The 18,303-nt window shown below is 38.0% G+C and overlaps 1 protein-coding gene across 1 annotated transcript; it reads left to right on the forward strand.

Moving 5' to 3' along the window:
• The first annotated feature begins 4,095 nt into the window (after positions 1-4,095).
• LOC126817950 (degenerin unc-8-like) lies at positions 4,096-16,635 on the forward strand. The gene is made up of 9 exons (XM_050545124.2): positions 4,096-4,723; positions 9,871-9,974; positions 11,927-12,090; positions 12,951-13,167; positions 13,341-13,419; positions 14,210-14,267; positions 15,207-15,268; positions 16,021-16,099; positions 16,409-16,635. The coding sequence occupies exons 3-9, from the start codon at positions 12,022-12,024 to the stop codon at positions 16,583-16,585; spliced, it is 741 nt and encodes a 246-aa protein (XP_050401081.2). The 5' UTR covers positions 4,096-4,723; positions 9,871-9,974; positions 11,927-12,021; the 3' UTR covers positions 16,586-16,635.
• Positions 16,636-18,303: the final 1,668 nt, after the last annotated feature.

Here is an 18,303-nt window from a genome sequence, read left to right on the forward strand (position 1 = left end):
GAAAAACATGTAAGGTAATAAGTCAGGGCCCCATCCCTGGCATTACCATATTAGATCTGGGTAATAAAGTTTTTTTTAAAAAAAAAAAAAAAAAAAAAAATCCTATTTTACTTGTCCAGAGGGTTCAAAAATATTTTTAAATCCAAGTCACATTTGAAAAGCTTTACGTCAGGCTTTTCAAATCATTTAGTTGAATTTTTCCAATTTTTAAAATTAGGTGTGTTAAGATGAAATTTGTATCATCAATTAATTGGAATATTGTAAAATAGTACAATTTGTTGACCAGAATAAAGATTGGGACATATTATTCAGTTACAACAAGAGTGGTATTGAGCCTTTAAGACAGCGAGAGCGGTAGTCAGTTGTATGGGTGGACGTGAGATATGCACACTATATCCCACCCACGGTCTTTCAGCTGTGTTAATCCTCTTGCATTCAGATTTATCCCCAATACTTAATACTTCTGGAAGCTGGAGGACTCGACATTCTGTGGATTGGTACATACCGATCCATTAGTCTTAATTTAATAAGGGGTTGGGTGGTCGAAAGGTTAACGCATGTGCGTTGCATCACAAGGTCTGTCATTGAACCGTATGTTAGTCGCGTACAATATAATTGTTCGAAATTTGATTAAAATATTAGTCATTAACTTTGATCACACGTAAACAATGTGTGTTTCGGCCAAACAAGTTTTAATTAGCCAATTGTAAGTAATTTGAAAGTTTTAATTGACCAAAGTCAATATTACAGCAGTAGTTTTCTGAAAGTGAAAGAGGCATTAAATTTCCTTGGAAAGGCGAAACACAAAAAAATATCCTATTGCAAATGGATTGTCATTTTAACATAATTAATGAAGGCACTAATTAATTAGACAATCCATACTTTGAAATTAAAATTAAAAATGGTTAAATTCCGTTTAATATTTACAAAAATATAATGAATTGAAAATTTGTTCGCATCCAGTATCCTCTTCAGAAAAACTAAACGTGGAATGGTCAAAACAATCCAGCACCACACAATCTTCGAGGCAATCTTTGATGAGCCTTTTTTCAATCCAACCGAATCGAAGCCGCGAGATTATCTACCTTTGATATTTTGATTAACTGGTTTTCTTAATTATATGAAATGGGTCAAACATTGTTTGTACTTAAAACAGCGGATTTTACAATCAAATATCTAAATCGTGCTAGTGTTTCAAATAATCTATCGGTACTATATTTGACACATAGGTGAAGGAAACTGGGAAAGGATATTGAAACGCAGGCTGATATTTAACCAAAAGAACTTTGTCATATACATAACAAGATATATTTCTTTTATTAACAAGTGTTTGAAATCATGTTTATCTAACATTTATATTGCTAATTACCATTTGTTGCACTGTATGTTTAATTCTGATATATTAGTTTTTAATTACCAAGATACTGGCATTAGAAACCTCAGTCTCATCTATCTTCTTATTGTCACGTTACCTGATTTTCTGCTCCTTTGTGCTAAATGTTATTTATTTGATTAATATAACAAAAGTTTATATAAGATATTGATTACAGTCATAATGGAGTACAAAATTATTTCCGCAAATCAAAATAATGGTCATATCTTATTTAAGATCTATGTATAATGAACAGAAGACCGGTTTCATATTTCGACTGAACTGTTTGTTCTTACCATAATACGTCTAAACAAAATCCAAATAACTTGGGCCCTCAAATTACACTTTAAAGTAACAATCCCACAAAGCCAGAATTTGGCATTTATTAATGACACGACTTTATGTTGTCTCTGGATGGAAGGGATAATTGTTAATTATCATGTTCTCCGCGGCCTCAAATGAAGTATTATCACATATTAGATGTTGCGGCCCTCAACCGTCGATTGGAAATATTTACCTTTAATTAGCATAACGCTTCGTAATTTGCTACGGTTGTTTATTCATTGGACAAAAAATGATCAAGACATTATACTTAAAAACGCCAGTGAATGGTAGAGTCCAGTGTATCGCGTAAAGTGCTAAATAAATGTCCAGTGTATCGCGTGAAGTGCCTAGGATATGTTCTTACTCCTGTTAGGTTGGTATGATCATGAATTATGCAATCGCTTAGAAACATTTAAAACTTATTTTGTATCGAATGAACATGGAAATCATTATGAATTTAAACAATAATTAGAACAATGCTACATATTTGTTGATTTTAGAACAATGCTATATATTTATTGATTTGAGTATCGGGTCATGATGCCTACTCATAATAAGGAACAACCAAAGACACCAGCCTGGCCAAACTTAAACACACAGGACGGTGTTCGATTACGGGAGCAGCTGGGCAGCTTTTGTCAAGAAACCAGTTTCACTGCGATAGTGAATATATATCGAGCTACAAATACCATTAAGAGATTAGCTTGGTTCCTGACCTTTTTGTTGTGTCTTGGATGGTTGACGGTGCAGTGTTATTTACTTTTAAACAGGTTAGACTAGTGTCATGTAACATTTTATTTGTAAGGTTTTATTCACTAACAGACCACAAACCTGCTTGATGTTTTTTGGTGGGGGCTGGGGGTGGCGGAGAGTGGCTGTACAGATTTTAGATTCCTGTTTTAGTTAATTATATTTAAAAAGAAAACAAATCGACATTTCAAATCAGATCAAGTCGGCAATATTGATTTTGATCGAAATTGAAGAGTGCCATTTTAAACTGACAGAAGGAGGAATGGGGTTCGACATCGAATTAGGTTGAGCTTGATTTTTATGTTACGAAACATGTCTTTTTGTATAACATTGTTTTTAATACGGATATTTTGAGTATAAGGTAATCTATATATATATTTGTGACTGTCGTTTGTCTGTCTGTCTGTCTGTCTGTCTGTAACATAGGCCAGGTGGCGTTAGTCTACCACTTCCTGTTTCGGAGTTATGAACCCCGAGCGAAGCCGGTCTGTTCGGGGTTGGCGGCTACACTAGGTCTGCCCCGAGTCTGAAATTTGGGGTATAGGATTAGCTCGGACCGGGGAGTAACATAGGCCAGGTGGCGTTAGTCTATAACTTCCGGTTTCGGAGTTATGACCCCCCGAGCGAAGCCGGTCTGTTCGGGGTTGGCGACTACACTAGGTCTGGCCCGAGTCTGAAATTTGGGGTATAGGGGTAGCTCGGACCGGGGAGTAACATAGGCCATGTGGCGTTAGTCTACCACTTCCGGTTTCGGAGTTATGACCCCCGAGCGAAGTCTGTCTGTTCGGGGTTGGCGGCTACACTAGGTCTGCCCCGAGTCTGAAATTTGGGGTATAGGGGTAGCTCGGACCGGGGAGTAACATAGACCAGGTGGCGTTAGTTTACCGCTTCCGGTTTCGGAGTAATGACCCCCGAGCGAATCCGGGTATCCTGCTAGTATGAATATAAAAAAGGATATGAAATCTTTTTAGACACAAATTGTTAGCCATTCAAGAAAATGCTCGTCATCGAACTCACCCAAGCCATTATCCCAATGAAAAAGTTATTATGTGAAAGACAACCCCATTTTAATAGTCGCTACTTTCTTCGAATCGTGAGGAAGAATAAGCATTATTTAATTCGGTGAGTTGTGGAAAGTTATGTTTACGAGATATTTTTTTATGGAATGTATTTGTTTTTCAATTAAAATAAGCTAACAGTCGTAGCTGTGTCATTGATGAACGGTTCGATACCTCCTTGCATTTTTAATGTACGTGTACAATTAGTTACTTTTAACATATTTTTCAGATTTTTCTTATATCCCTCCGATGTAAGAATAGAACTAAATAGCATGCCAGCTCTGGATTTTCCTAGTGTTACTGTATGTAACATGAACCCTATCCGATCTAATGCTCTTGATTCCCCACCATTTGACCAAATGCTAGGTTACCAAAGAGATAGATATTCCGAGAACAACCCATTATATGACGCTAGAAGGAAATCGTTTGGGCGACCTCCTGGTAAGACTATTTTTATATAGATTTAAAAAATAAAACGTTCGGTGTATTTAGTGATATTTATTATAGAGCTTTCAATAAATGATTGAATGTGTGTTGTCCGTAATGTAGTGTCTTTTCTCTTTTGTTTGCTAGAAAATCAGAATCCTAGAGATAGAGATGGAGAGTTTCGACATTTAGGAGACTTACAACCCCCAGAACAACTGTCGACCATTATTTCACAACCGAAATTAGTCACAGATACACAACAACTGGACACAGAAAACAAACAACCTCCAAAACAACTGTCGACCACTAATTCAAAACCAAAATTAGTCACAGATACACAACAACAGGAACCAGAAAACAAAGAACCACCCAAACAACTGTCAAAAATTACTTCACAAAGGCCGCTACTGACAGATACACAACAACAGGAACCAGAAAAAAAACAACCCCCCAAACAACTGTCGACCACTTCTTCACAAACGCCGTTACTGACAGATACACAACAACAGGAACGTTCAACGAGTAGTGACACAAAAAACACCAGCAATCAAACAACTACCCCAGAAAACGACAGTTTTGAGGATTCTATCAAAACTGACTTTAACCAGTGGGATATCCTAGATCAGCAAGAAGTAGATGGGTTCTATACCAATACAGATTCGGAGTTAGATGCTTCTTATAAATATGCTTATTTGTCAGTACAAGCAAATGAGAGTTTAGCTATTGAAGTCGGGCATTCGTTGAAGACCTTCCTAATTAACTGCAAATATGGTGGTTATCCATGTTCACCACAGTAAGTTATTTGTATGTACCTATATATGCCTATTATAAGAACCCGTGGAGACCTAAAGAAAACAGCCTGAAAAGATATACTACCATCTTCTTTAAACACGGATAATTCATATTTTTGTCGCCTATCTGTCTCTCTGTCTGTCACACATTTTGAGGGAACTCTGCAGCACCTGACTTAGAATGTCCAAACGTGGCGTAGTTATTCGCATGCTAATTGTCTTGACTGACCGTGATGCTGAGCATTTACCGCTTAAACTATAAGATTGGACGACATTACTCTGCTTCTGGGGCCGAATGTTCAAACTTATGGTGTATAGTTTCATAACACGAATACCTAGACCAGATTCGATGACGGACATGTTCTACTTAAGTTAAGCAGAGACAAGCAATTTGATTTGTCGATACATTTTATCCTAAATTTGCAAGGATGGCGAGGCTTGGTGTATACCATCGGTGAGATTCCAAAACCTCGTAACTCGGCATTTTTTTCGAAAATCACTATTTTGCATAACTCAATTTATTAACATGTATCAAAAAATCAGAGTTCTGCGATAATAGTTTTCATTTTATTAGCGGGGGACCAAACCCCGTATTACGATTGGTCTGATTTTCGGCAATATGTTATCGGCGACGACGTCAAAGGCCTTAAGCCGGTTTATATGACAAAAATTCGCAGGATAATTATAATATTATAGGGAATAAATGATATTTCCTGTATTTATGTTTTCGAGGTAAAAGTTATATATAGTAACGAAATAAGACAAAGGCGATACCAAGTCAAATAAATCATATTTATAGACCGGGAGCCCAGGGGGTTAACCTAGCTGAAAAGTGTCTGCTAGTGGTCATTCATAATTCCTGTGGTGGTACTGAAAAACTCCAAAGCTGTTTTAGGTGGTACGGAATTGAGCTAATCTAGCCTAGCTTTGGTCTGGAAATTAGATAACTCTTGTCAGGGATACTCCATCACTACAAATGTCTGGCAATTAAATAGCTCTGTCAGGGGTACCCCACCACTAGAAATGTCTGTCAGAGTGTTTTTGTAATACCTGAAGATGTGTGGTACATTGCTGTGCGATTTTCATGTGGTACACTTTTGAGCTAATCTAGCCTAGTTGGGGATCATGGCATTTTGGGCGTGGAATACCACACCCACCACCAGAAACCCGGCAGACTTACATTCTGATGATACCAGATATACATACATTGCAACCATATAGGAGAAAATTGGTACACTTTTCAGCTAGGTTAACCCCCTGGGCTCATGCTCTATTAGTGCCCATGTTTATCAGTTTTATGCAGTTTTACAAAAGCTACTGCAATAATAACGACAAACAATACATTTCTCGGTCAAAATTTTATAAATTCTGACATGAATCTTTGTTGCAGTTTTCAAGCAAAAAAATGTTGGGAAACCAGTCTGAAATTCTCATATTGTTGCCAATACCCTTCAAGTAACATACCCTACTGAACATCTAGACCTATCTGTGGGCAATATCCGTTAAGTAACCTACACCACTGAACATCTAGACCTATCTGTGGGTAACACCCCTCAAGTAACTTACATTACGGAACATCTAGACCTACCTGTGGACAATACCCATCAAGTAACTTAACCAACTGAACATTTAGACCTACCTGTGGGCAATACCCCTCAAGTAACTTACCCTAATGAACATCTAGCCCTACCTGTGGGCAATACCCCTCAAGTAACTAACCCCACTGGACACCTAGACTTACCTGTGGGCAATACCCCTCAAATAACTTACCCCACTAGACATCTAGACCTACCTGTGGGCAATACCCCTCAAGTAAGTTACCCCACTGAACAGACACACCTGTGGGCAATACCCTTTACGTAAGTTACCCTACCGAACATATAGACCTACCTATGGGTAATATCCCTAAGTAAGTTACTCCACCTAGCGTTTAGACCCACTTGTGGGAAATACCCCTCAAGTAACGTAACCCACTGAGCATCTAGACCTAAATATGGGCAGTAACTTATGTTATGAGGTCTTGCTTATTTATAATTCATCGAAATCTATCGTTTATTACCATTTTAGGCAATCACACTATCTAGAATCGTCATTTTGAAACTTCTAGAAACCATGCAAACCTCTGGAAACAGTGTTTACAAAAGAGTTGGAAGGTTCTGGGGGAGGGGGTTCTAGAAAAAGTTGGAAGGTTCTGGAAAGTTGTGGAAAATTTGAGAATGTTCCATAAGTTCTAAAATTTCCTCATTTAGCTATAATTTATGCAGTATGCCGTGAATTGGGCGGCATGGTATGCTTACTCTTTTTACAGCATCTGATACCATTTCTCACATGTAGCTAACATGTTCTACTTTGTGTTAGTATTTTGAATCTTGCTGCGGTTCAAAAAGGTATCATTCATATTACATTATTATAAGCTTTATGTAGAGGTGATGGGGTGGGCTAGGTTATAAAGGTCACTCTAACTCGAGGAAAGAGCCAACATTTATGGTTAGATTTTGAAAATCAAATTATCCATGCACTGATACATATTTAAGTTTCAGCCATGTAACTGATGACCCCACAAAAATCCCCATTTTTACGACGTGGTCGGACAGACTTTAGAACAATCTGACTTCGGGAAAGCCCCCAAACCATTTGGTTAGATTTTTTAAAATTATATTTTTCAAGTATAGGCCTTTCTGGTAAGTTTCAGCCATGTAACTGATGACCATTAGCCCCACTTTTAGGGCGTGGTCGGGCAGACTTTGGAACAATCTGACTTGGGGAAAGCCCTCAAATTTTTGTTTAGATTTTTGAAAATTATATTTTCCAAGTATGGATCTTTGTTTCTGTTAACTTTCAGTCATGTAACTGGTGACCATATTATTAACCCCATTTTTAGGGCGAGGTCTGGCAGACTTTAGGGCGATCTGACTTGGGGGAAGCCCCAAAAACTTTTGGTTAGCTTTTTGGAAATTATATTTTCCAAGTATGGATCTTTGTTTCTGTTAAGTTTCAGCCATGTAACTGATGACATATTATTAACCCCGTGAGGAGATATTGGGCGTAGTCTGACTTGGGGAAAGCCCCAGAAATTTTGGAAATGAAATGAAATGGGGTTAAACGTCCTACTGTTCTGCTTCGAAACTGGGCTAATGAAGACGGGCATACGCCATACAGTGTGCTATGAGGGAAATTTTGCCCGGGCAGCGGCGCTACGGCCTACTCTTATATCGAATTAAAACTGCCAAGGAGGGATCTTTTACGTGCACGCCAATGTGTACACGGGTCCTCGGTTTTTCGTCCCATCCGAACGACTAGACAGCTGTCCTTGCCAGGCCCTCCGTCCTGCATCACTGACAAGGGGAAACCACGCCGAAAAAACTGGATGAACTTTCTCGGCCAATGCAGGGATCGAACACCCGACCTCCAGGCTAGCGAGCCAGCGTCTTACCAACTTAGCCACGTGATCCCCCAGAAATTTTGGTTAGATTTGTGAAATATTTACTCCAGCTATGGATACCTTTGCTTCTAGAAAGTTTCAGTCGTTTAACATATAACCTAATTTTTGGCCACTTTTTTGGGGTACTTTAAGGTGCTACTGTGGCTATATACCCCAGCAGTGCCCGATCTGACCAGTTGATTTTTACTCGTATGGACACCCACTAGGGAGGGGGGTCAAACCTTTTGTAACTGATGACCATATTTTGCCATTAGCTACTGGACAATAATTATACACTAAGGATCATCACTATTGTTTTGGGCGCATGCCCCCCCACCCAATTATAGAGCCGCGCCCATTTCCTCTTTGTGTGTCTGTGTGTCGCCTACAGACAACAATTCTTAATGGATCGTCTTAAAAACCTTTCATACTTATTCCTTATACCCTAAGGATGGCCTCTTTTGTATTTGGTACATGCCCAACGCGCTGGGACCGAGCCAAGCCCGATTTTTGTGTGTGTCGCCTATAGTCCAGAATTCTTAACAGATCCTTTTGAAACTGCATACTATCTATTTCCCATAGCTTAAAGACGCCAACTATTGATTTTGGTGCATATACCGACCCCCCCCCCCCCCCGACAATCAGAGCCACGCCCAATTTTTGTGTTTATTGTCTGAAGGCTACAATTCTGAATGGATTATCTTGGAACGTATACAGGCCGCATTTCAGAATGGAACTTGGCATATGTATTACTTATAGCCTAATGGCGACAAATGTTGATTTTGGCGCATGTCCCGACCCCCAGGGGCAGAGCCACGTTCAATTTTGTATTTATCGTCTGAAGGCTACAATTCTGAATGGATTATCTTGAAATTTGTATATTTATTCCTTATACACGAAGGCTACAATTCTGAATGGATTATCTTGGAATTTGTATATTTTTTCCTTATACACTAAGGACGGTAACTATTAATTTTGGTGCATGATCCCCCCCCCCTCCCTTCTCGGCGGTGCCATGCCCGCTTTTTGTTAATATTTTTTCTGTAAATGATATACAGGTTGCAATTATTAATAGATTTGGATCCAGTTCGGCATGATCAATCATGTGGTTATACCTATTTATATTGGCCCATGTCCAACCGCCAGGGGCAGAGCCACGCCCAACTTTTGTGTTTTATGTCTACAGGCTTGAATAGTAACTATTTATTGTGGTGCATGTCCTGATCCCAGGGGTGTGGTACCACATTCACCTTTTTCATATTTGTTTTGTCTGTAAATACATGTTGCATATATTAACAGATTTTGTCCAAATTCAACATATAAATCATTTCAATAACAAGGTGGTATCTATTTATATTGCTCCATATCTAACCCTAGGGGCAGAGCCACGCCCATTTTTTTGTGTTTATCATCTACAGGCTGCAATTCGGAATGGATCATCTTGGGACTTTGCATATTTATTCCTTATACCGTGAAGACCGCAACTATTTAAATTTGGCAAAACAAACCCAACGCCTAGCCTAATTGCCCTTTGCCATATTGCAGTCATTGCAGCTAGTATTTCATATTTAATTCTCTTCATTTTAAAAAGTACCATCTCAATGTGGATGTTGCAGCGTTAGCGATGCTCTGGTTATTGTATTAGTTTGTTACGTTGTAAATGAAACCAATTATTCGGTAGACATTTTCTTTTTAAATTTTGACGTATATATTTTTCATGTGTTACAGAAACTTTACAACTTTCAATAATCCCACATATGGAAACTGTTTTACATTTAACCATCCAGAAAAGGGGGCTTCATTAACTACTACGTTTCCTGGACCTTTATTTGGTGAGCAATATTTATTTTGTTACAGGGACGTTGTGAGGTATATTATTTAGAGACATATCCGTGCAAAGTCCAATAGTCGAGCTTTTTTCGAAATTGCGCTTTAAAATGTTTGATTCACCAAAGACTACCGTGTATTATAAAATTATGCAAATGCAGTCTCACTATTTTGTCACACAGCGGAAAAAGACCAAATGTGAGGTAAACGTTTACTAATGCTAGACGTAAATCCACTGCCTGTGCTAGACCCTATTTTGAGGAAAAAAGGGGGGTTGGAACTGAATGCCAAGCAGTACTTATGGAAGCTTTTATGAAAAATCTTTTTGTCTGTTGGGATGGGCATGAGGTTGGGCTAAGAGGAAAAAATAGAATTTTGGAAATTTGCATAATAATGTAGTCACGTGACGTCATGGCGGCCATTTTGGATTTCTCATTTCTCACTAAAGCTAACACGAAAACGAATTTTTCTCCATGAAATACTTAAAAGATATTGTTTTTTTCACTGGATTTTGATAAAGATATAAAAAATGAACAAAAATATCAATAGCATCCATGAGCAATGCAGCCACGAACACGCGCATCACGTCTCCCGCTGCCATGACCACGTGCGGATTGCAATACCTTGTTTTTACTTTCACTTTCATCCCCAAGTCCTATATCATTATCAATATAGTCAGTCAATAGATCTACACGTTCGGGACTCAGGAATTGCTACGTCTTTTACGATCCAGCAGGCCAGCATTATTATCAACATCAGAATTATTGTCAGAATCTACTGCAGACACAGGGCTATCGTGTTCACATTGGGCTTATTCATCATGCACGGGAGACATAGCTAGCCATGGGCGGAACGTCGCGCAACAAATCACACACTTCATAATACCAATCACTGTCCTGACTACTATCATTATCAAGTAACTGGAAACGAATTATGTGTATCACCCGCCTCGAAATTGTCCACGTGTTGGTCAGCAAGACGTCATTCACGACTTCGTCGAGAGTGCATCATCTACGTTGTCACTATGCACTCCGCCATTTTACGGTTTGCCGCTTTGAAACACGTGGAAATATGTTCTAGTGTATAGAAAATACAATAGATGGCACTTGCAGTTACGGTACTAATTTTAGCGAGGGCTTTACTGAGTACACGGTAATACCGGGTACGCGTATTTTACCGACATTTTATAATACCCGGTACTACCGGGTGTACGCAGTGAAAGGGTTAATCACCAGTCTTTAAACTGAAAACTAATTAATGTGGTGTTGTATTCTTTAAAAGTTGAAATATACACCTCGTCTGTTTCATCGTAAATCGCCGTGTTTTCTTCTTGGTAATAGCCAATAAACCACTCGATTATACCTCACCGACAGTTTGAAACAGCAAATTTTCCGAATAGAATATTGCATAGCGAATGCCCTTCTTAAACATGCATTATGCACATTATAGAAGAGCCAAATCTGCCCTTTGCAGGTCTTTCGTTAGGCATGAAATGTTATATAAATTATTAATTAACATTAATTAACTTACCAAGACCATAATCAACCGTCGATGCCATCGGATGGCTCCGACATTTAATAGATTAAATACGTGGTTGATGAAATAAACGTAAAATTGGATAATCGAGACTTTCTTTAGTATCGTAACAATTATATTCGAGGCTAGACAAAAATTGTATCGCCAATAGCTTGGCTCAGAGAGAAGTAATTTGACTGAAATTTTCAGCATACTCTCTTTTCATTATCGATATTTTAATTATTATAGCGCGAACTGTCACCCTTTGTCTAATCTTACCTAATACCGCTTTAATTTTCCTGGTTAGTGCATAAAAGTACGACTTTAAATACAATTTGATTTCATTTCCAATTGGAAGAACGTTCACTATCACCGAATCGTGTAACCTTTTTATAATGTAAATGTCAGGCTTCTTGGAGATATGTTTAATGGTTTTTTTTAGGTCTTTCCCTGGAGTTATACCTTAATCAGGACGAATACATACCAGCTCTATCTCCAGAAGCAGGTGTCAGGGTTGTTGTTCATCCACGAAATACCATGCCATTTCCTGTAGACAATGGTATCTCTGTATCACCAGGTTTCGCAACATCTATCGGATTAAATGCAGTAAGAATATATTATATTTACAAGATAGCCACGCAAAGCGTGGAGATACACCCACACAGCAGCTTTGTCTCGACAAATATAGCCATAGTCAGCAGATTATCCGAAAGGACAACTTTGATGCTATTAAGAAATTTAATCTCTAACGTGTTCACAAACTTTTCCGGAAAAATATATCCCTGGAAATCCAAAAGGGAGGTCCCTCTGGAATAGATTATCGTCAGGCGCTGAATATCGGAAGAGTTCATCCTCCCATAACCCCAATGTTTTCCACTACATTTGAAGACAATATGTAAAAACTGTAGATTCTATCACATTGACAAGGTTTTCGGCAAAAGGGAGCCAGCTTAAGAACATACCGTTGAAGAGCACTATCACTAAATTTGAAGAAGATCTGTTTAAAACTCATCGCGTCGACAATGTATTCAGCAAAGGGGACGTAGCTAAGGAACAGAAGGTCACAGGGCGCTAAAATCGATAGGCTTCGTCAACTCGTGTCACCCGGGGCTTCACACCAAATTTGAAAGCAATAATCCTATGGAGTTAATGAGAATAACAAGGGCAATAACTCATGAAGCAGAAAATTGCTGAAGGCTGAAAATCGATAGGAATCATCTGCCCAGGTGCCCAAGCTTCATGCTAAGTTTGAAAATGATCCTTCAAACATTCTTGCCTCGATCGCGTCGACAATATATTTTCACCCTTTTAAGGCCTGCAATCAATTCACCAAATTTGAAATGTGGGGCATACAGGTAAAGTGTTGACATACCAGTCGTTGACATTGGCAGTCGTTGTTCAATAGTAAGGGTGGAAAGGGTGTATTTGCATTGACTTTTATGAACTATATTGTCATTTTTTTAAAGGTTGAAATGATAAGATTGGAACCTCCACATTCAGATTGTGCAAACAAAGGTTTAATAAATGATCTTTACATGAAGAATTTGAAGACAAATTATTCCAAGTTGTCGTGTATGAAATCTTGTTATCAGATGTTGATTATTGAAGAATGTAACTGTTCCGAACCTTTTTATTACGTGGAAAATAGAGAAAATGTGTGCAACATGACCAATAATACTATAGGTAATTTGTGTGTACAAATGTTTCACTTATACCCACCTCATGATTATTATCCGTTAAGTTTGTTTATTTTTATCAGTGAGTCGACTTTAACTATTATAAAATGACACTAAACAAAAAGGAATTTATATTTTGTAAACTTTTCCGAGACTGAAAATTAATGTTGATCTTTTCAGCACAGTGTACACAGAATATAAAGACATCAAGACAAGCTGATTATGACGCATGTGACGATAAATGTCCGCAGGCGTGTTAGTGAGTATCATATATCTATTGTTTTAGCTGTCTTGGTTCAGATGTGATGGCCAACCTCTCGTCTGTATTAGCATCCTATAAAGACCATTTATATACGTTAATTATTTTTTTGTTTAAAAAAAAAGCAAATGGTTCTTAATTTTGGTAAACAGTATATTGTACTTTAAATTATGGGAAGTATTTAAATTTATTCTTGACTTGCAGCTGTTATATATTCATTTATTCTGTTTATTACTTTTATGACGGTCAACGTGGTCTTTGCGATAAGATAACTAGTCCGTGTCCAGTGGCGTGCAGACGTTTGCTGATGCCCGTGGTCAACTCGAATTCCTTGATTGTATGTCCAAGATGCTTAGAAATGTCAGGAAAAACTGAACTTAAAATATGTAAAACCAGATGAAAATAAACTTCCTTTCAATTAACGTATTATCAGCCATATAAATTGAGTTATGTACCATAAATGAGATCGCTTGGCAGAACATACTTCAACTATTTCATATCTACAGGTTCTCTGCTGTAGTAAAACACTAATCCACATTCACGTGGGTCTGTGGGACAGTATGGTGACCTGTACAGCGAAATAAACAGCAAAAATTCGAACTTTCAATGCATTTCCGGAGCCGTCATCCCCTCTGCCCACCCTATCTCTGCACACCACTGTAAGTGATTATCCCTATGGTTTGGTAAATGTTTTTATTCATTCCACTTTAATGTCTGCTCAGCCATTACTGAAACCAAATCCCTTTATTTTACCTGTAACTTATAACTCATTTATATTTCTTCCTTTCAGTGAACAAAGATATGAAAAATCTATATCTATGGCGTCGTGGCCCTCTGATGCTTACGAGGTAAATACTAACTTATCTAGGTCAACTACAATAATCGCCGGGCTTCCGCGTCTGGTTCTCCATTGTGTCTTCTTTTTTTTTAGTCTTTTCCATTTCCAGTGCAACACATTATGGGGGCTGCGTGGACGAATGGTTAAGGCGTTCGTGTTGCATCATAAGGCCTGTCATTGAGTCAAGTGGCGTGGTTTGGATTCCGCGCTTGTACGTGAGTTTCTCCGGGTCCTCCGGGTTCCTCCCACTGCTAAAGACTCCTACGCGCAAGCTAATTATTGATTTAAAATAGAACCATATGTTAGTCCCGACATGGCCTAGTTTGTGTCGAGTGGACGTTACCCTCTCTCTCTCTCTCTCTCTCTCTCTCCCCAGCATTTAAAACAACTGTGTGTTACACTTCCTGCAGGAGGGTACCCGAAAGAATAGGTAGCTGGTATAACGTCCACTGGACACAAACTAGGTCATTTCGGGAACTAACACATTGGACAGGCGATCCTACTTCATGTCAGGTACAACCAGGGATTCGAAACAACGAGGATACATATAATTACAAGTATAAGTCTAATGAACTCAAAAATAAAACATCTTTATGTCTCCACAACTCAGCTCCAGTTCGAGCGGCTAAGGCCAGATGTTGGGATAATTGTCATCCCAAATGCTTTATGACCCCAATACTTCACACCAAATTTGAAAAGAATCCGTTATAAACTATAGGCTGTATCGCATTCAAAAGGTTTTCAGCAAATGGAGCTTAACTCTGGTATGGGTGTGTCCTCTCATGAACACAATGATTCATAACGAATTTTAAATGAATTCGTCACGCTTAAATATGGGCGGCCGAAAAGAGTGTGTTACTTGCCTTGATATCGTGATGACATTTCAAAATTCTTCTAAATGTTGGTTTAATTTAATTGAATTTTTTAAAATCTGTTCTTTTCATTCAAGAAACAACTAACGGATAGAGTGCAAAAGACCAGTAGTACTTTAGTAAATCATAAAGACTTTAAGTAAGTATAGAGCATGTATCTTTGGCAACGTATATGTATTCACATTTGGACGTTGGGGGCTACAATGTAGCTTATGTCTCTTTATAAAGTAGACAACTTAACAATACATCTGTTTCATCCCCCACCCTACATAGAAATAGTGTTATTGTGTCCAAAAGATCTGACGGGAAGCTATCTAGCCTAAGCAGAAAATACTCATCACCCAACTTGATCAAAACATTTACATAATGAACAACTACGCCAGGTTTGAACATTCTACCTCAATAATTAAAACTATAATGTCATGTCATTCAACCAATGAAAATGATGCTTATCTCTGCAGAAAATGCTCATCGTCTAACACAGTCAAGAAATCCATCTGTTGAATAACTACACCACATGTGAACATTAGAAGCAACTATATTTAACGTCATTGTGTCTCAAAGGGTTTAACGTACAGTCAGACCAACGGACAAATGCGTAGCCTTAGTATAAAATACTCAGTGACGGACGTTTGAACATACTACCTCAATAAGAAGCAGACTTATTTTGTCCCAAGAGGTTTGTCAGACAAAAGACAGCTGCTTAGTCCACAGTCCACTTAGTTTAATTATTCAACTAAACTAACATTTACTTTGAAGCGGAATTGTGCCCCAAAGTCTCGACCAACAGACTAAGTAAATTTGCTCATCATTGAACTCGTTCAAATGGTAATACGTATGCGAACATATTTAATAGTGCGTGTAATTAAAATCAGTCTCTGTCATTTTCAGGACAAAAGAATTCGTAAAGCTGCAAGTGTATTATCAAGAGTTAGTGTTTAAAAGAATAGAAAATACGAAATCGTATGAGGTAAGTTATGAATATTTATGTGTAAACAATATTTAATTCCAACTGGATGAAAGGGCCAGGGAACAGGCATAAGCTCTACCACTCCCTCTGCTCTTACAAAGGATTATAAAATATAAGACATGATTTAATGAAAAGTAACCAATAGAATTAACACAATTTAAGATAAGAATACTTTAGCATACAGAAGCTAAAGCGCTTTGATTTGGGTTAAATAAAGTGTTCAATTGGGAAGATCTGATATTTTATTTCGAACATTGATGAAACAAAATCAAAAAAGATTAAATGACATGTATTTCTAATATATTTCAGTCAATGAATCTGATCAGTGATATTGGTGGTCAGTTGGGTCTATGGTTGGGTTTATCAGCTATAACTATTGGTGAACTTATTAGCTTTTTGCTTATGGTATGTAGGGCGATGTACATCAAGCTATTACCAAGGAAGATAACTCCTGTGACCAAAGTGAAGCTGGACAACATGCGTTAAACAAACAAAACACCAAAACATATAAAAAAATATATAATTTACCTGCATTGTATCTGGTGTATTCGTTCTTTGAATGGTTATTATTCAATCAAATTATGTTGTCATATTATTGACATTCCAAAGGGAATGTATAACGTGTGTTTTAAACATGAGACAAAAAAATATTTATGCATACAAAATTATTATTATTGTTATTATTATCTAATAGGCGGCAGGACGATTTACCCAATACTACCCAGTACAACCTAATACTACCATATACTACCACATTATTGTGAAAAAAACTTGACAGAACCATTCTGTTATATAAAACAAAAATTGAGTTAATTTAAGGAAAACTTGCAAAAAATGTATTGCTAAAGTGATGGTCGATGTCTCACCATTCCCTTGTTAACCCAACTACGGACAAAAATTAACCCATACCACCAAAAAGCAATCTGAGATAACAGTATTTGAATAACAACACCCGGAATTGATGTTATTGCGTTTAGCCTGCTCTAAAAGACGACAGTGCATCCATTTCAACATGGCTGCAATCTGCTATCATTGGGTCGTCCTGTTCAAATACAGTCCATTATGGGATATTAATTCTTCAAACAAATGTTGTGATATACCGCTTGTCATGACACAGTAAATAGGGGGTAACTCGGGATAGGCCAGTTGAGCACTATTGAATGTTAACTTCTTTGTTGCATAAAATACTGGTGATGATCATGAACTTTTTTGTGGTAAGGCGAACCAACTGAAAAGGGGCACACTACCTGTTCGACGAGTAAACTGAGGTAAAAATTGTTCGTCTCTCCTCCATTCGCTCTTCTAATTTACTTATTTGGAAAGTCTATGCATTACATTCAGTCTATGCATTCCACTTAATTACTTTATATAACACGTTAGGGTCATAAGGAAAGCCTGGAAGGTGATCATTTTTTATTAGGATATCCTTGGAAGCGAAAGTTTAATGTGTTCATCCTCCCAATGCTCCAAACCAAATTTGAAACAAATCCATTAAAGACTGTAACCTCTATCATGTCGTGGATGGTCGTGAACACTGAATATCAAGGTGTTTGAAAAAGAGGGGTTAACCGTTTGACGAGAAAGTGACAGGCCGCGGAATATTCATAAGGTTTACCCTATTATCCTTCACTCGAGATTTGAAAAAACAAATTGTTAACCTATATCGCGTTCACAAGCTTTCAGGTAAAGAGGTGGGCGGGGGGAGGGGGGTCTAGGTCTGATCCGGAATAGAAGGTCGTGAATGCCGATGATTGATTGAATCTGTACTCTCCCCAGTTAAAAACTATGGCCTCTATCGCGTTCACAAAGTTTTCGGAAAAGTGGACACAAATCTGGAACGGAAAGACGTGGAACGCAGAATATCGATAGACCAAATTTGAAAAGTTGTGGAATGTTGAATATCGATAGATTTGACCATTGGGGAACCCAATGATTCATATCAATTTGAATCGTTTTTACAATGTTTTCGGAAAAGAGGGCATAACTCCAGAATGTCGACAGGGTTGTCCTCTTATGACCTCAAGGCTTCACGCCAAATTTGAAACAAATCCTCTGTCGTTTGTGGATCAGCCATTTCAAATTGACATGTGAAATGAGTTGTGCTTTGTCCATTACAAAACACAGAGGTTAAAATATTCACTGTGTCTTAAATATTGGATATCGGCAGACCGTATACTATGTTCACGGTAAGATAACATTAATAT

This window comes from Patella vulgata, chromosome 4 (assembly GCF_932274485.2).
Source record: "Patella vulgata chromosome 4, xgPatVulg1.2, whole genome shotgun sequence".
Lineage (NCBI taxonomy): Eukaryota > Metazoa > Mollusca > Gastropoda > Patellidae > Patella > Patella vulgata.

Excerpts from the sequence above, each read along its gene's own strand:
- LOC126817950 (XM_050545124.2), top strand. The coding sequence starts at position 12,022 with ATGCCATTTCCTGTAGACAATGGTATCTCTGTATCACCAGGTTTCGCA. Across the intron at positions 13,420-14,209 it reads AAATGTCCGCAGGCGTGTTA|TGAACAAAGATATGAAAAAT; the intron begins GTGAGTATCATA and ends TCTTCCTTTCAG. Across the intron at positions 15,269-16,020 it reads GTAAATCATAAAGACTTTAA|GACAAAAGAATTCGTAAAGC; the intron begins GTAAGTATAGAG and ends TGTCATTTTCAG.